This window comes from Egretta garzetta, unplaced genomic scaffold, assembly GCF_000687185.1.
Source record: "Egretta garzetta isolate BGI_Z169 unplaced genomic scaffold, ASM68718v1 scaffold79, whole genome shotgun sequence".
Lineage (NCBI taxonomy): Eukaryota > Metazoa > Chordata > Aves > Pelecaniformes > Ardeidae > Egretta > Egretta garzetta.
Window position 1 is genome coordinate 5,851,353 of NW_009260791.1, and position 20,189 is coordinate 5,871,541.

A 20,189-nucleotide genomic window follows, 5' to 3' on the forward strand; every position below is an offset into this window, starting at 1 on the left:
TGAACATGACAAGGGGCACTTCTGATGAACCCCTTCAACATGCCAACAAGCAGCGAAAGACCTCTCTCTCTCTCTGTCTCAGCAAGAGCACCAAAACAAACAGAGAAAACCTTACACTGATTTCTAACTTGTTCTGACTAGGTTAATCTCACAAAGGTTATGAGGGAAAGTCCATTCTCCCAGCCTTGGAAACACTACTCAGCCTCATTTCAATAGAGTTGGCAACCGAAGGGACAAAATTTTAAAAACACATTCAGCACTGCTTATTGACATGACCCTCTTAACGCGTAGGAGGCTGTTGCCTCCCTGCAAGCCTTCCCCCGGCAGCCCATGCGCTGCGGGAACGTGCCTCCCTACAGCAGGAGTATGTGCCCAATGCAGCAGGGTGCTCAGGGGAGGCTCCAGTGATATCCTGTTTCACATCATGTACAAAAGAAAAGGGAATTTAAAAAAAACCACCCGATTTCATTCATTGCCTAGCTGGGAAAATAGGGGAATGCCAACTACACAACTGTTACAAATGATTCACCGCATCTTCTACTAAGAAAATTTATCTTAGGAAATGGACACCGCACTGACTAAATTGATTTGGAAGTAGAGCCAGCCATAACAAACCCATGATGGAATTTACCTTGATGTGAAGAATTAAAGACATTTAAAATAATTTTTTGTTTAACCACTAGCATGTGGGTGGCTCAAATCCATTCATATCTGGGCAAAAGCACAAAACAGTCTTGCATTTTTTTGGCATTCCACACCAGGTGGATGATTCATGCGTTATTTCACCGTCATTTTATACTGGCGTGTACTGGTGCTGCCAGAGAACGAGGTGCTTCTACCTTCTCCCTTCCCTCAGCCATTCATTCCTAGCCTTGCCCCCTCCTCTACCTACGCACACACGTTTGTTGGCACAAGGAGAAAGACTGAAGTGGATGAACTGAGCCAACGTGAACTGAGCCAACGTAACAGCCTTTAGCCTGCACCAGTGCCCCGGTTCAGGTCAGAGCACAGGGGTTTGTCCTGGCATGAAAATTCAGCCAGGACATGGAATAAGAACGCAACTGGTAGCAGGTGAGACTACTGGGATTACCTTTTCCCACAGGTAGCCCTGACTATGCTAACTGGCTGGACTGTGAAACTACAACATTTTATGGGATTTACCCCTCATCCTAGGGTATTGCAGCAAAACAAGAGACAGAGGTTGCTTTTAAAAAACAGAAGTATAGAAATGATTGTTTGAAAAACAAACAAAGAAAAAAGATTGGTTTTGCTATTTTAAACCATTCATTTAAAAAATAATTTTTTTTAAAAGTGTGACTGCAGACTTCAAAAGGCTGGCTTACACAGCCAATAGTATTTGAAATAGCAGTAGTAATAAATCTGAAAACAGGACTTTTCTGTAAGAGTATTAATACTATTTCAACTTCCATAAATACCTTTATAAACAGAAATGTATGTTTTTCTTCCAATACCAATGCATGCACAGACTACAAGCCTCCAAAGCACAACCAAAATGAGGGAATTCTTTATTAGTATTTACAGATTTACTATGTTAAATATGATAACATAGAAATGAACATTATAATTGAAGATAAAACAAAGAAAACATAGCTAAACAAGCATGTCCTTTGATAAGAGCAATGAGAGTAATTCAAATGAGTATTTTGAAATAATTTTAATGTGTGTAACAGATTGAAGGGTATGACAAGTTTCAGATGACAGAAAGGTTAGATCACTTGAGCACTTTTCTCCTCAAGTCTAAACAGGAAATATTTTGGCAACTAGAAATAATAATCATGGTATTGCTCAAATTCTTCAACAATCCAAAATGTCTACTGGTCTAAATGCCAAAAACCAAAGTAATGTAACATACAAAGGAGATACACGAGCAAATCCACACAGGACTTTTAAATACAAGAAAGGCTGTTATGTTCATGCCAACACATGGAATTTGAAAAAAAGGGTAAAAAAGGAAAAAAAACACCTTACCAAAACCTATTAAAATCCCTGCAGAAAAGGCTGCTTGTCACCACTTCTAAACAAAAAGCTTATGCTCACTCAGCAGAAATGGTGGAGAGACGCTAAAGTCAAATTAAAAAGTGCAAAACTACAGTATTCAACATATATTGTTTCCCGAAGCATTCACAATAGCTTAAGCTTTGTACAACAGAAAAAGCAGTGCTTCTCCTCTCCATATTGACAATATACTGAAGTGCAAGGAAAAAGCAAATTCTAATTTACAGAATATTATACTGCACTTAAGTATTATGTAACTGTACCCTTGTTATCAAACAGTGTGTTTTCCAACACCGTAAGAGCAGCTTTTAGAGAAGTGAAAACATTCACTTTTAATTTAAGAGTTTCATAATATACAAAGTGATGGGGATTGCTTTGTTTTCAGCAATGTTTCTTGGTATCAGAAGAAAAACACAGGAATGAGCATTAGAGTGTGAGAAATAAAATTCAGCTGTCAAACTGAAATCCAGCCAATTTTTTTTAAGGCGCCTTGTTGGAGCACTCTTAAATCTGTTTGTTGCTATGCCCGGAGGGTTTGAATATTTCCCCCACAGTTTCAAAGCTTGGAAATCCCCTTCAAACTCTTACAAGCAGGAAGGCTTTTCTCAGTATTGTGTATGGTATCACTATGTACTCTGGATTGCATATGATTTGTTTGCCCTCTGTTACATGCTTCCAGAGTTAACAAACAATCCAGGAGTCACAAACTCCTGTGGCTGTAGCCTTCAGAGATACCATCACAAACAGGAAGGTACTTACAGGCGCACTGATGACCTGGCTAAGATGTGCTGCCTGATTGTAATCCTCCATCAACAGCAGGCAGTGCTGTCACAGGACTTGTTCTTGCCTGCCTGCCTACATCAGACAGCAGAGGGTCAGTCACAAGGCCAATGCAAAACTGGGACCTCAACAATGCAGGCAATGCACTTCTGAAACATCCCTCCTGAGCACGCCTAACATGGAGGGAGTGAGCAACAAGTAGTTTTTGCTGGTGTCCTCAGTGGAAAAATGCCCTCATCTTTGCAAGGCTGGCATCCTAAGTACAAGACTATACCAAGCTTTCTTTTAAAACAAACAAACCAACCTTGCAAAGGCCGAAATATTTTGAATTCACAGTGCTTTCAGAATTAAAGACACTATTTTGGAACCTTTTCATCGTAGGGCAAACCACCTAACAGAATGCTAAACCAGGAAGAGATTGACTTGAATGCTTAAATACAATGTAAAGCGGGCATTATAGACAGACAGTGGAATAATAAAAAAAACAATGCATCATGAACTTCATAGAAAAGACAGCGTCCCAAGTAAGTGAGGCAGACCAGTACCTACTTACAGACAGTCCATAATATTCATGTGTAAAAAATTCTACATGAATATCAGCCAGCTGGATATACCTCCATGCTGCTTTCTCTGCTACACTGGTACAAATGTTTGACACAAATCTGAATGAAGAACTGATCTAGCTGAAAAAACACCCACAAGAAAACAAAACATTATTTTGTCATCTAGGTTTGTGCCCTGCTTACCATGTGGCTGTGCACTCTTGTTTCCTGGCACGCTTGCAGAGGCCAAAGGGGGCAGGAATGAACAGCTGGCAGGGTGGTAAGGCTAGTTATGCTAGTTTAAAAATCACATTGCTACCAAATGCTTATGCTAACTAATATTTGCAATCTCAAGAGAAACAGCAACTGTTCTGGAGGACTGAATGGCACCACATGTTCTACCCCTATTTTAATATTTCTAGAAAGAATCCAGAGAATTATAAACCTATGCACCCAGCATCTGTACACTGTGATATGGTTGAAGTGATTAGTAAAAATTGTGCAAACCCTCTGGAATAATACGATCTGGTAAAGTTTAATGTGCACACCTTTTGTAAAAGAGTATCTCTCAAAATTCTTTCCTTGTGTCAGGCAAAAGTAGGTAAAATAGAACCAGATGGCACTAATTAGATTTTCAAAAAAACCTGACACAAGACTTCATAACAAGATACTAAACCACTAAACTAGTTACAGCATTAAAAAAGGCAGAAAAGAAAAAACAAAGGGTCATGCTAAAAAGTTAGCAGCATCTTTCAAAGTTCTGTACTAATTACCATATATAATTAAATATATTACAGGTATTTAGGAAAGGGGATGGCACAGAAGAAGCCAAACCAATGACAAATACAAAACCAAATTACATGTAGCATCAGAAAGATGAAACAATACATAATATGGGAAGAAAGTGCACTTACACTTTACAGATTTCTGGAGGAACTGTATCAACTTAAATGATCATCACAGTCTAATGAAAACGTCTGCTCAAATTGCTGACGTTCTAAAACAAATGTAGTCAAATCCTAAGAGATAAGGCATTGGATAGAGAACATGGAATTATTATAACTATGATTGTGATTATCATAAATCATAATGAAGCCCTATATTAGACAGTTCCACATAGGCCTCTACAGCATTAGAAGAATCTGTCTTTGACCACAGCTAGAGACCAGGTCCTCAACTTAGAAGGACCTTTGGTAATGAACCAAAGGACCAAATGGTAAATGACCATCCGACAATGCTTAAGTTCCAAGAGGTAACATTTCCAAGTATCTTAAATCAACATGTGCTCACACTAATTTTACTTTAGAAGTATTATCACAGAACTTAGCAATATTCAGAGACAGTGAACACTTAAAAAGAGTATGGCAGTGTATGCAGTCTGCATTACGTAAACATGTCTCAAGATCCTACTTAGAGGAATGCATGAGCTGCAAGTAAAGGACTGGTGTGTCCAAGAGGTTCCTGATAAAGTAATCTCCTTAAAAATCAGCTACTCAGATAATTCAGATTAAAGTATTTAGTTCAAAGTTATTGTTCTGACTTCATGTTTATGGTCCTGTCTGCCTCTGTGATCACCTAATGAACAGGAAAAAAGAAATACCTTGCCAAGGTATGCCATTCTTAAACCTTGGTGAAATTCTTCAATTTCTTCTATTTCTCTCTATTTCTTCTTATATGTTCTAGCTAATGTAAGGAAGATACAGACCTGAGAAAAATCACTGCATCTGCAAACCATGTTTGTATTTTGCTTAGCAAGATCTTCAGATGATATACAGTGGAAACAAGGTTAGCAACTGTATATTAACCAAGCAAATGGTGTTTAAAAAAAAAAAAAAGATCAGAACCAGATATTTTCCTTACTTGATTGCACTAACTGGACTATGAAGAATGTATCATGTTAGGAGAATTTCCAGATACAGAGGTGACAAAATAGTAGTTTAAAAAGACTGTCGACTACAACGAAACAGGTTTAGACAGTGGATGGGAAGAAAGGACCATTCTTGTGCTGCAGGGTGGCCTAATTTTGCTGCATAAACATTTGACAGCAAAGGACACTAAGTGACCCGAACAAAATCCCAACTCATTCCTTGCTATATGAATCAAGAAAAGGAGGACTGTGGACCACCCCAGAAGATCTGACCCACCCCCAAGAAAGATTCTCTAACGCTGAGGTAATTGAGGGAAAAAAATATGCGCTGAATTTATAATGTTTTCATCTAGATCTATTTCTTGCTGCTGAGGAAGCAGGTAAGTCTTTTATCCTCTTGCCAAAAGCCTCTCTGTGCTTCTGTTTGCTTCCAATATCAGGAGCCTCTGGGGTAAGGGAAGATGCAAGAGAAACCTTAGAAAAATTCCAACTGCCTTTGTCTCTCACCACCCATTTCACATTCAACCTCCCCTCGTCCCCTTCTTTTCCTTCCTCCCAGAAGTTCCCTCCCCTCTAGCAGATCTTATCACAAGAAGATCGTAACATCTACCCCGAATTAAATGGAGGCAGAAGGACAGAAAGTAAGCAGGATAAGGGCTGCTGCTCGGGCTGCAGTGCTCTCAGACTACGAGCACTCTACCTGTCTTTCTTCTGTGCTTCCTAGACCTACAAGACTGAGTAGTGGATCAAGCTCTGAGGCTAGCGTTCTCTCTAACACCCAGCTGACTCTAGTTCTAGCCAAAACACTGCAACTGAAACAAACCCACAGGTAATCCTGAGCCCCACTCAGACAAGCTCTCCTCTATCCTTGTGGATGTTACAAGATCTAGCAGCAAACCTGGCTCTTAAGGCAATGCAGGTTTCTGCCCTGCTGAATACTAACCCTATCCTGACCAAGTCCAGTGGCCCATGTTTAGCAGAGATCTGAAAAAAAAACCAAAGCACTGTTCAACCCTCTCTGCAAATGTTGTCTCATCTTTGTAGGTTTCCGTAGACCTATGACTGCACATCTTCATGATCCAGGAGTCTTCAAGCTTAGTCTCAGTGTATTTAATTCTAATTGCAATTCTAACCCTATCCTTATCTACAAGCTAGTGACCATATCCTTCCCATAACTAAAAATTAGCCACAAGACAACAATGGGCTTAGTCATCAATTTGCTATTCTGAAAAACCTGTAGAATTAAATTGTTCAGCACTGGCCATCCTATAATCAAACAACAGCTATAAGCAAGTTTTTTGATCAATGTTGCTGCAGACTAGATAACACATTTGTCCTTACTGATGCCACCTTTAATTTAATGCTATGGCCTAACCACAGCTGTATTAAGCGAGTGCTTCAAGTATTTTAACTCCCAAATACCAACTCTTACCCTAGTCTTATCCATGTACACCAACATGTACCCAAAAGGCTACCAATAAACCATTCATCTCCACCAGCATTAGCTATCACTCAGTCCTAAAGAATGTAAGACTCCAACAGTATCTCAAGTTCTCCAGCACCTGCCATCCAAAACACTAATCCTCAAACACCACACTTTTAAGACCTTCTAGATTCAGCAGTAACAGGTTCTTCCATCCTTGCCATCCTGAAACCCCAGCCTACCTACAACCCAGTAACTCATACCCATCCAAAAATTAGTCATAACTTGGCTCATGTAACCCAACCTCAGCATTCATCCTACTCTTGGGCCTCCTCGAGGAGAGGAAGGAAGGAAAAAAAAAAGAAAAGAAAAAAAAAGAAGAAAAGCAGGAAAAAGAAAGCAAGCTCAGAAATCTCTACCGTCTTGAAACCTAGGCTTTGCCCTAATCCTAACCCTAACTACAGCTCACCACTAGAGCTCTATATCCCTCTCTAGAACTAACAGAAAGCTTTCAACGCATGCTAGCACCACCAGGATTTTCATCCTGCCAGTACAGTTCTTGCAGAAGCTAGCTCTGAATCCAAGTACTGTCATTTTAAACCGAACCCTAGCAGAGTGACCCACCCTGCCACAGAACTGACAAAGAGGACTTTCAGTCATTCCCACCTGAGAAGAAACCACAGGAACTGTTCCTGCCCCAAACAGCCCCCATCCCAGTGCAAGGGGCTTTGCAGCATTCAGCAACATGCAAAATTTTTGCACTCCTACAATATCAGCTTTTTGCTGGGAAGGGGTTTTCTCCTCTTCAGCCCCTGACCTTCTCAGGAGACACGGCAGGCCTAACTGGCCTTCTAAACTAACTGACCTAACTAGCCTTCTTTTTCTCCCTGAGCTCAGGCAAAGACGACATGATATCCAGGTGCAAGATGGATAGTCATAATCACCCAGGCACCTCAGGGCAGGTAAGGGTAGCTCACCTTGGAAACAGCTCAAGTGCAGGAAATTTAGCTGACCTTGACCACAAGTTGAGAGTCAACAAAGCAGGTAGAAGATCACACTGGAAGTTAGGAGTGAAGGCTCTGCCAGACGGGGTTAGGGCAGACTGCGTCAGACACAGTTTTATTCTTAAGAGTCTGGAGTACATAGGGGTTTTGGAAGTAGTAAACTACTCCGTTCAGAACAGGACTGACATATATCACACAGGACTCTGTGGGGCAAATCATGGAGTTGGGAAACATGCACATGCAGGAGAACCAAAGCATTATAGAAAAGAAAAGGCATCAATCTAAAAGTAAGATATAGAGCTTTATTTTCAAGGCTCCTTGGAGACAGCAAAACCTCATTCAGTTGCAAAAATAACACTGAGATGAATGGGTCACTTCCTCTCCCCCCTCCAGTCTCTTATATGCTAGAAGAATACGTAAAACCCCTTTACACACTTAGCCCGGATCTACTGTGGGGACTTTACGTGCCCACAAACCCATCTCCTCCTGCCTTCTTGACAGCACATACACATCTCCCATGTGCTTCCTTCCCCCTGCACAACTGTCCTTTCAGGCTTATCAGGGCTACGAAGCAGCCACGAAGGGAATGAAATTACTGCATTTGCGTATTTGAGAGAAACACCTGGGAGCACCTGCGACATGAAAGTCATCACAGTAAAAGTTGATTCTGCCTCTCAGGCTCTATGGCATAGCTCCCAATTAAACGCAGCCAGAGTAAACAGGCATCTGACTGAAAACATCATACAGACATTGGTACAAAAGGTGACAGTCTTGTTACAATTGGGTTTTTTCTACAGCAGCCTGCAAGGTTGCAGCTCACTATATTAGATTATTGCATGACATTGTAACAGACCTTTCAGTAGTTGTGCATAAAGATCTGAATCGATGTCTATTTTTAATGTGCAACAGGTATCACAGATAATCAGTTTTGTAATTCATGCAAGCCATCTTTCCAACATATTTGTAAATAGTATTCACTACCATTTTGATGTACAAACTGAAGTTGTTTGATTTTATTTCCTAAAACTAATTACAAGAGATTTTTTTTTTAATCACAGCACAACAGACTACTTTTGGGGGATCCTCCACAAACCAAATATTTGCTCCTAATTTTCTACTGATTGCATTTATTCTTAAGTGAGAGAAATAAAATCAAATAAAGCAATGATGCTGTTGCAAAAGTAAGACAAAATACTATCCCTCAGTGGAAAAAAAAAAAAATTCCAAATGCATTACATATTCAATTTGAAACATTGTTGGAAAAAAAGTGCTTAGAGCTCAAAGCAACTCAAACCGTTTCCCTGAATAATTATTTCACTGCAAGAAACACAGATGCACTGAAGAAAACTAGTTAGGATAAAAGAAGGAATAGAAAGCTAAAATGTTTTCTATTTGAATTGTGGCTACTACAAAAAAGTGACTGACTGGAAAATGGAAATCCCCCTCTGAGATACACTTGCTTACATCCTATTTTCAGCCTCTTCACCTAGTTTCCCCTCTGGAAAACCCTGGCTGCAGGAGAAGTCACACAGTCTGGCATACCTAAAATGGGCACCGTATTTTCATCACATCTGCTTTCACAGCACAAGGGCAACTAAAAAGTCCCAAATTTATTTTTGGAAACCTGTCTGACACATCACCACATCCATGCTCAAAATTCACTGAGGGAGCAGACTTCAAGCTTTACGGCCAACAGTAAACACAGAGTTGATCTCCATTCAGCCTCCTGGTGACTGCCTGCTAGTAGGGAACTGGAACATGGTCAACTTGGAACTAGCAAGTGGGTGGCCCCACAGTCGTAAATGATGGAATTTCAGCTATCACACAGACTAACAAAATCTACTGGCATTAAAACTTAAAATAGCGTATTAAGTCTTTGCTTCATTAGATTGCACTAATTTGATCAATCAAGTTCTCAAACAGGGGGAACATCATTTCCACTACTGCTCAGCTTGGGCGTGAATGTCCTGTTACCCAGAACGTCTTTCCTAAACCTCCCCACCTTCAAACTGGTACTGCTAATCTAGCCCTCTGTATTTGACAAATTTGAAATTTTCAAGCCAGCAGTCACCACACAGAAGAGAAATGAAACTTCACAGGCTAGACAGTTTACTGGTTAAGGAATTAATAGCTTTGTTGTTGTTGCCTTCTTTAATAAACCAACCTCAACCATAATTTTCACAAAGGCTTTTACAGAACAGATAGTTAGTTGTACAGTGTGCAATACATCCTTTTGTTTATCTTATAATATAGAACACCAGTAGCCATTAAATACTTAAAATTATTGCTGCATTTTTAAGGATAATTTTAATTCTCTGTAAAAGTCACAGCTAGCTCAGCCAAAAGCCATGAAACGAGGAGAAAATCTGTGTGGAAATTAATGTCTGAACAGTAGGCTGCATTTACTGCAAGCACCCCAACACAGTTTCAAGTTTCTGTAAGTGTTACACAAGCGCAATGTCTGTGTCTGCGGAAAGCCTGAAGAATTAAACCCTGTGCCCTCTTCCATATTTTCAGAACAGGTGCAGAACTGAGGTGCCAGCTGCAGCAAAATGACATCAATACTTAATACAGGTAAAGCGAAACGGCCCTGAGATGTGGCGTGGGCTCCACCTAGAGGAGGTCAGTTTCATTCCGTATCACATCGCTGAACCACTAACCTCCACACAAAACGAGTAAGAAGCAGAATTTCAATTTATTATAGTGTCTGGGAATTATGCCCTCTCATATGTTTCCAGTGACCTTTGAAAAGCTCTATACTCCTGATGCATACTGTAATTATAAGTACAAAAGCATATCTTTAAAATTGAAGGGTAGTTGGTTGGTTGGTGGGTTGTGAGAGTTGAACAAAATGGTAACTGGTTCTTTATTGTTTCTGGCAAACAGCTGCCCAACTGAACAATCAAATATTCAGCACATAAATGTAAGCGTCAGATATGATACTGAACTTAAAGAAACACTAGGACTTCTACTTTTTTGCAAGCTCAAAATACTAGATGTCTTATTTTGTTCTGGTTACTGGGCTTTATTCCATATTTAGAATTTAGCTTTTGAAGTATTACAAGATTTCCACACCTTTTGGTTTTTTTAATGTAAAAAAAAAATTACACTTTAATTATGTCAGTATCCATTAACAGCTGACTGAAAATGTAAGAACTAAGACAATAGGAAAGAGGTCAAGATTTAGACCTATTTTATAAATGCAACTGAAAAAGATACATAAGATACTTCAGTATCTAATGGCCTATTGAAGTTTAGAGCAAAGAAAAAAATCTTTTTGGTGTTTTCAGAGTACTTGAACATTAATTGTATATTACCCCCCTAGCCAATGAACCTGACAGCATGCAAGACCTACCTGTGGGCTTGTCTTTCTGAAAGTGTCAGTTCCATGTATTACATCACTTATTATTCTTTCTCTGAGATTATTATATTCCTCTTCGGTGAGGTCACTATCCTCCAACTGATGGTTGCAAACTGGGCACTGTCCGCTGTAATAACAGTGAAACAAGAAAATGAAAAGATAAAAGCTTTTAAATAAGAAACGCCTTAAATCTTACTAATTTACTGGGTGTCTGTGTATGAGCACAATTCTTTACAAGAACTCCAACACAGTACAATCATCAGAAAATTAGTTGTACTCTTTCTGGGATGCATCCAAAACCTACTAAAGTCACTAGAAATATTTTCATGTGATTTAGTGCAATCGGGATCAAAGATTTAATTCTAGAGATGGTTGATGATTTAGGACTAAAACTCTGCACGAGAGCATGGGGGAAAAAAAAAAAAAAAGAGTATTTAAATATTCACCAGCATTTGTTTAGGCCTTGAGAAATAAAAGTTTGATACCAGCTTTACCACAAATTTCCAAGTCTCTAGTAGTTACAAGTTTCCCTACTACATAGGAAAATCACCACAGATACATACAGCCCAGATCTCAATGTGGGAAGGTGATGCACTTGTACTGGCTGGACCAAAACATAGGAAGTAGCTACAAGCATACTAGTCGAAGCTAGCAGGCAGGCCACAGAGCCCTGGTCCAGCTATAAATCCATTCCAAAGTGTAACAACAAGAAAACGCACCACTGAAATCCTCCACCATTGCGCCACTGCCTGTTCCTACTAAAAAAGCTAAGCTATCTGTGCCCAGTTTATCAAGGTTTGGAATAACCAAACCTGTCATAGGTATAGGAATACCTGCCCCCACCCCACCCCCCAAAAAAAAAGAAAGAAAGAAAAGGTAACATAAATCTGGTGTGTGGTTGGAAAAGAAAACAATGAGCAAGACTGCCTTCTTTGTGCCACTTGTCCTTTGATAGCAGACTTCTTATTTCTAGGCCAAGACTGTTTGTTCCAACGTTCTCTCTAAGGTGGTCAAAGTGAACAGACCAAGAGCAGAATGTGACTAAAACAGCAGTACGGTTTGCTTTGAAAGCCCTCAGCAATACTAAATCACACTGGCACTGCATGTCTGTACAATGCCCAATTCCACCAGAGATTTTCTAATATCAGGCTGACTGCACCCAAACAGAAAACAGCTTTACATTGCTATCTCCTGGCAACTAATCACTACTTGTTTCTTCATTGCTAAGAAACTTTGCAGATTAAAAAGCTCTGTGGCTACAGTCAACCAATGCCATCATTTAGTGTTCATTTCCCAGAGCCAGAAACACCACTCCATGATGCACAGCTGTGTCAGTGACTGTATGACTGTGTGCAGCACTGGGACCATTTTCTTTGTCATTCACATTGTCCACTCCTCAGTACTTTTAGTTTCCCCATTGCAGGGCCAGCAGCTGCGGTAACAATCATGGTTCTGCAAATCCCAAATCATATGTTGTTTTGTCTCTGACACAGACAAGAACTCTCCACTGATATGTTCATGCATGTTTTCAGTACTAAAAGACCAAAGAGACTGAAAATCCATCATTAAAAAAAAATATTACAGAACAGAACAACAGGGGATGAGAAAAAACACACCTCAAACTCTTTAGTTTCCTCAAGAAGAGTGCTAGCATGTCATAGCAGATCCTGAAAAATTTTCCAGAACAGCACGAGTGAGGCAACACTACAGAGAACACACTGATCCATGCCAGCCAAGAGGCCCAACTATTTTTCTAACCAACCTAATGCTGCAAAAACTCCCCAGCACTGGGAAAAGCCATCAAAATAAACCACAACTAAGAGAATCATGTCAACTGTTATGAGTTGGGTTTTTGTTCCTACAGCCTGCTAGCACAGCACACACATAATTCCAAGATGCAAGACGAGACAGGCCTAACTTCTGCAGCCACCTCTGAGTTTTTGCATGATCCCACAGAACTATATATTGAGAGAAAGAACAAACACCTTTTTTAACATCTAGCCTTAACTCTTTAATAACTACAAGAAAAAGGAAAAAGAAATGGTCAGATAGGACATTAACATACACTAAGGAAATTCACAGTCAGTCAGGTCTGTTCTCAAGCACTTCTGCCAAGAATATTAGACATGCGATCCAGCTTGCATCTTCATCACCAGACTGGACACTCCAGTCACGGTACCAAGAAATTAAGGAGAATCTGGTAGCTTCTACAGCAGGCAATTAAATGACGCTTAGTCTGAATGTGTCTTTGGTTCTTCCTGGCTGACAAACAATGCCACTTCCTCCCACATAAGCTTCTCTTATATGCAGGATATGTTGTTGATGTTTCACATTTTTTCTTTCTACCATGCTCTGTTCAGAAGCCTATATTCAGCCAGCTGGACATAGTTTCAACTGAAGGAGTAACCATTCTTCTCTAAATCCATGTAAATATCTTATTTTCACAAGCACCATCTCAGAACTGAATCGTAGGACTTGAGCTTTAAGTGTTAAAATGGAACAAGTTATTCTCCCCTGGCTGTCTCCACAGAGATACCCTAGACATGCCAAAGTTATGTCATTGTAATTTTCTAAACCCAAGGCAATCAGAAATGTTAAATTCTCGGACCTGATGTCTAGTATACATTAATACACATAACATATGCCAAGATTGCATTAATTGCCATGCTGACAGTGCATTTACTGAATAAAAAAAGTTACGCATGGAATCCCAACAATGGACATTCACTGCTGCATACAAACAATACACTCCAGTTGCTCAACCCATTGTGGCCACTGCAGGCTTAGCCTACGTACTAATATAAACAATGAGACTGGCTGTTCATGTAGCTGTAAAGTTACCATTAAATACATCTAATTGCATTAAGGAACTTCACAGCCTGGCAACAGAGAAGAAAGGCTTAACGAACTGTCATGAGAGTTTTTTTCAAAATCATCAAGCTTAAAGTTAACTATGTCCCATAGTTAACTTGGATCCTTCTGCAACTACCACTTTCAGATTACTTGGGGAAAAACAACTCCCCACACTCCAAAAAATCAACGCACCCTGATCACCTATCAACAACCAAAGCTCCTGAAGCCAGTTTCTTCTTGTGAATTCTCAATATGGATTCCCAAAGGAAGCAGGGGCAAAACAGGCACAAGAAACACACAGCATCTTGCAAGACTGGACCCTTAGTCTAACTGCTGCTTTTTTGCAACCATGCCTTTAAAATTACCTTGCAATTTTTGTAGCTTCTCATTGATTATTTTAGGATTTCATGTCAAGAAACTCCCACACAGAAGGCTTTCACCTCTGTAGGCTATATAGCTGTCCTTACAGCTAAATGACCATTTGACTACTTTTTTGAGGGACTACTTTTTTGAGACAGATTTGGAGTATCATGGCACCTACGTATCAAGTGTGAATCAGACACACTCCAGTGACTTGAATGCAGGTTCAAAAAACCTAAGATGCAGCTTTCTGTAGCTGACCTTGCACATCCAAAGCTTTTGTAACTCTCAAATTAAAGTAGTCACCAAACTTCCAGATTTGTTTGCAGAGGGGTCAAGCTTCTGACTATCACAGTTCAAAGAAACTAGGAGCTCAGTGCTAGAGAAAGAAGTAAATAACCCGGATATGACCACCTTAGATATAACTGCCAGTATTTATACAAAATCAGAATAACCTATGAATAAGCCTATTAAATTGTCAAACTCAGTTTAGGAAAAAGTAGTTCTTCTGGACTTTTTACATCAAGACTCATGTTTTAAGACATCAGTTAGCTGACAGCAGAGATGAGTCTAATAACAATCACCACCTGAGTTTCAGAAGTACTTTAAGGGCTTTGTCCTTTATGATTAGGACAAAAAAAAAACCTTCACAAAAAACATAACAAAACCAACAAACTTTTTTTTCTTGCTTTCTTAAATCCTAAGGATCTTTTCTGTCAGCAACCATTTAATTTAAACACAACAAAACTATTATTTTCTTTCCTTGAAACCATTTTAATTTTATTCAAATACTTACCCCAGTAGGCTACCCTAAATTTCTTAATTTCAAGATAAAAAGTGTTCATACAGTTATGACAACATAACTATAATATAGCACCTTGTCACCACTTTGTTCACAGATTCTTATTCCATGACAAAATGTGAGGTCATCGAAGTTAGTTTAGCTCTCAAAGTCTGTAACAGAGCTTACAGACAGTATAACAAGCTACCTCTTAACCAAAACTATCAACTGTAGAATTTTAAAACTCTAAAGGCTGAGAAAGGCTGCCTAGAATTTGGTGAATTATCATAATACAGTATAGTAATACACACAGTCATACATAATAATAATCCATTTTACAGTGAACAAACCCTACTCTTAGGACAGGGAGATACGCTGTTCTTTCAGGGGCTTCAAAAGCAGCAGACTCTACATGTGCTTTTACTTCAGAGTATGCAACACATTGTATTTTTATAAACCACCAAGAAACCCCATAATCCACTGGAGATATTCTTATAATTAATACATTTATAGTTGCCAAATTGCTACAAAACCACAGAACTAGGTTTCAAATAGAATAACATTTAAAATAGGAATTTACAGATATTAAGAATACTGTGCTGTAATATAAACACATACCCAAGTTATCCCTGTGAAAACCTACCAAGAGTATCATTTTGCCTTCAATGAAAATCAGGTGGGAAGGGAGAACCCTTCCATCTCTACAAATTAACTACAGCATATAAATAGTATCAGTTTTCAAGAAGACATCCATTTACACACCAAAGCTGCTCTCTTAAATATCCTGTTAAACAATGGTATCATAAAGCCAATCAAAAAAGTACATCTTTAATTCCTAAACAGTAAACAAACAAGCCACTTGGTAGGATGGCAGCTCTTACTTTTCTCCGTGTTTTTCTGTCCTGGCTCTGCTTAGTCTAACTCCTTTCCAACTGTGCATACTGGGTCTTATTTGATGCACAAGAATGAGTTGGAAACTGGAGTTTGGGAAATCGTATGTACACAACAAAGGTTCATATTCCCAAGGATTAAAATATTTTCTTGTATAAGGAAAGCTATTTTTTACAATTATGAAAGAAGAGTTCAAGATAGAATAATCAAAGACAACATCTCACTTTTAAATAAAATGTTGTAATTACCTGCCTTTAATGCTGGTCAGGTGTCCTCTCCAGTTCTCTCCTGGTATACTAATATGTACACAGGGAAAGATAAATAAAAACATTAGATTCTTATTTAACAATACCTAAATTACAGATAAAGAATATTCTATTTTTTTCAGTATTTAGAAAAAGACCAATCATCTACCCTGCAAAGAAATCATAAAGATTCATATATAATTTAGCAATGCCTGAAAATATTATATAAAGAACCAGCATTTAACAACATTCAGAGAACTAACACGACCAAACTCCCCAGTTTACCTTGTCCCCAGATATTAAGAACCATACTAATAACCAGGCTATACTAACAATTTTTAAGTTGCTGCCCTACACATTCATAAAGCACCTCAGAAATCAGATGGGAAAGCAGGAATCAAGAGTTCTATGCAGATGTCATTCTGCAGAGATTAAGAAAGATATGCTCAAACCAAAATGCTGCATTGGGCTTTGGAATAACTGTCCTGCTTTTGCTCTCCTTTCCCATTTCTTATGCTGACATATGGTGATTTTTTAGTTTATTCTACAAAGAAAACAGGCAACAGAAAATACCGTGATTCTTTGTTGCACACTCAGATCTCTGTATTGAATCTGGCTTTACTCACTACTAGAAGTCAGCTCTGGTCTGCTCTTCAGAAAAATCATTTTTAAAAACTAACACCTATTTAGTTACAGTCACAGAGCTCACTTCTGTGCTTACTGCACCATCAGTTTCTTTCGTCAGCACAAGTTACCTCCCAATCTGCATCGTTTTTGCAAGCCTAACAGTGCTACAAGTTATCAGATTCTATTTCTTTGTGGGAATTCTGCGTAAGCTGCTCATTTGTTTTCAACCACCAGAATACACAAGTTTAGCACTAGCAATTGGAATGGACAGGTAAAACTGAGCATTTTGTACAGGTTCACAGATAAAAAACCAGATGGGTAACTGATCACCTAGTTTCATCCCTCTACTATGGATTTAGTTTCTTCTTCACGTTTGAAATGCTACTTCCTTTAGGAAAACACCCAGCATCGATCTTGAAACATGAACCTACCACAATCTTTCATTAATTGTTCTAACAGTCAAACACAGTATTAAAGATACAAACAGGAGTTTGCCCAGCTTCAGCCTGCAGCACTGGTTTGCCATTATGTACAGGCAATACACAGCTCTTCAACATACTCACTACCCCTGCAGTCCTTGCCAAGGACTTTTTATCATGCTGAGTTTCCTGAGCATGCAGCACACGCCTACAGGTCTTTCTCTACTCACTGGGAAAATAGCACCCCATGACAGATTTTCACCCACTAAACCAGTTCATCTCAACTGAAGCCTACTCTGTCTGTTCCCTAGCTGTTCCAAGGAAAGAAAATAGCTAGGGGACAGCAGTATAAACCATTCTAATAGTGATAGTGCATTCCCACAGCCATATTTTCAATCCAGGAAGACTAACTTGTAAAGCTGCTGTGTAGCTCATGTAAACCAAAGCCAACAGTTAAAAAAAAAAAGTCATAGATGGGCTCACATACAACAGCATGTCTAATATGCAATGGGCCCAGGTGAACTATGCTGTGCAAGCCCAGCGTAACTAGCTGTAATTTGTGGAGTCTGACCACCGTTACTCATGAACACAAACTGCATGGCCTGCTAAATACTGTGCTAAAACAAAGAGCCTCCTATTAAGACTATTCCTCTCCTATACCAAGTCAACACTTAATCTTCATTTAACCTATGCTAAATTTGCTGCCTCTTTCCTTTAAAGAGAGAAAATATCTAATTTTCAAATACCTTACTACTTCTACACTCCGATAAATTGTAGGGAAGACCCTCATACATGTCAATATTCCTTATGTACCAATCCCAGAAAAAGATGAAGTCAGATATTTTGGACAGCCATGACCCATGACAGTTTCCTACTTTCTGTACTAAGGAATAATATTTAACAGCTAAAATCTTCCAAGAAAAGGTGAAATCAGTAAGAATTTTATACTTCTACACAATTCGGGAGCAAAAATAAGACGCATCTTTTCATGACAATACGTCTCTCATGGAGAAGCAACAACCAAAATGAGATGTGAGGGATCTTAAGAGCTGATCTGTGGAATAAACTGAATCCCACGCTCATGAACTGGAGCTTGCTATTGAAAAAATATTTACCTTTCAAACCATAGCTTTATACTTTGCATAAATGTTTTGTGAGGGTATATTCGGTTCTCTCTCAAATATAAGAGGATACCAAACAGCTCTTTTTGTAACTCAGCACCTTTCATACCCCTGCTGAAGTCAAAAAAGGCCTGCAGGACATCCAAGGTTGGGACCAAATCCTTAGCCAACATTTCACGGTAAAGTTCAAATGCGAGGTTCATTTCTTGGTGACGGCTGGCTGCTTTGATACAGGATTCATAGTTTGTCCTTGAGGGAATCATAATCTTTTTTACTTCTTCCAAAAGAGTTAAGGCCATTCTCCATTGATCTGAATTACTCAGCCCCCTGATAAAAAGGTTGTAAGCTCCACTTTCTAAAATCTTAAATCTGTTTTTCATTACATCATACACATCACGAATTTCTGAAGTCTGCCCCTGCTGGACACACAATGCCAGATATTTGACCAACAAATTATATGCAATGTCACCATTACTCTTTGCCACATGGGTCAGCAAGGACTTAGCCACATCAATGGGGCTGTTGCACCTGACCATACTGTTAAACATCACTTCTTCAAATATTCCAGGTGACTGAAAGCTTTCCCTCAGCCTGTTCCATTCCTCAGCCTGCAAAGGTTTTTCTGGAGGCTGTATGTTGGCAAACTTACGCCTTGACAGAACTTGACTCATTAACTGTTTCTTCGGAGCTTCAACAGAGGAAGAAAAATGGACTTTCCCTTCAGATATTTCTTTAGTCTCCTCATCCCATCCTTTTTCTTCTTTGTAATCAATTTTAGACCTTTTCTTGGTAGGAAGGACATCAGTTCCTTTGGGATCCACTGGTAATGCAGTGCTGGAAGATGTCATAAAACTGAGGTAGTTAACCTTTTCCCTGTTGGGGATGTTGAAAGAGACAGCAGACAGTTGCTGGCATCTTGGAGCAGGCCAGAACATACAACATTTCCATAGCAAAGCCTGAAAACCCCGTTGACTAGTTTGAGAAAAGAGTGCCATTACAAGAAGGAATTATCTCACTGTTAGCTCACTGTATCTAACAAAGTTATAAACTGGAAAATGCAGTTTGCATGGGGTCATTTATCATAAAAGTCCAAGGGCTGTCAAGCTGTATAAGCTTCAGTTTCAAAATGCTTGTTCTATGAGTCCTTTCTGCCTCTTATGAAAATAAAAAATGGTAAAATCTTCTTTCACAAAAATCAGTAATTTAGACTGTGAGAACACCCATCCATAATGCAGTTATCTTTCTTCCTAGAGAAGATGCTTTGCAGGTTTGCAGCTTATAATTTCTGTTTGTTGGCCACTGTAAAGATGAGTACTGAGTGTGTTGTAAGCAGACAGGCAACTCTGATGCAGTTAGGCAAAAAGCACAGGTTTTTTTCTTCCTGCCTTTATCCAAGTTGAGTCAGAACGCTTCCTAAAAATAAAAGTAACATCACAACATCATGACCTGCTCCATGCTCTTCTGTCACATTTGCATGCTAGCAAACACAAAGTTCAAGGTACCTCGACAACTTCAGGTCAGGAATCCCCATCAGATCCCTCAGTCCCAGCACGGGATTCCTACGCTGGTTCCCTCACACCTTTCAACCTGTGACAAACTTCCGTTTGTTTCCCCAACCGGCAATCCTTGGCAATGCCGCTGCCCAAGAGGCAGAGCAACACCACTGGCAGTAATTACAGCGAAATCCCACGTAAACGTTAGGTTATAAACGTAAATATCGGGAGGACGATCGGCAGACGGGCAGGCAGCTGGTGCGGCTCATGAGGAGGGCCCCGCCAGGCCTCACATCCTTCGCTCGGGGCCCGGCCCGGCCGCGGCCCCGGGCACTACAACTCCCAGCGTGCAGAGCGGCCCGGCCCTAGCAGCGCGCTGCCTGCTGGGAAAACCCCTCTCTCTCTC

General features: G+C 39.6%; 1 protein-coding gene across 2 annotated transcripts in view; it reads right to left on the bottom strand.

Annotated features, from left to right (window-relative positions):
* The window catches only part of PRORP (protein only RNase P catalytic subunit), a 51,973-nt gene extending 31,865 nt beyond the window's left edge, over nucleotides 1-20,108 (bottom strand). For both annotated transcript variants that reach the window (XM_035902001.1, XM_009646689.2), the window contains exons 1-4: nucleotides 19,793-20,108; nucleotides 18,285-19,703; nucleotides 16,127-16,174; nucleotides 10,988-11,120 (exon numbers count right to left, since the gene is read on the bottom strand). In XM_035902001.1, coding sequence (XP_035757894.1) covers nucleotides 10,988-11,120; nucleotides 16,127-16,174; nucleotides 18,285-19,285 — 1,182 coding nt within the window. In that variant the 5' untranslated portion in view covers nucleotides 19,286-19,703; nucleotides 19,793-20,108. The remainder of the gene's footprint in view (nucleotides 1-10,987; nucleotides 11,121-16,126; nucleotides 16,175-18,284; nucleotides 19,704-19,792) is intronic.
* Between the last annotated feature and the right edge of the window lie 81 nt (nucleotides 20,109-20,189).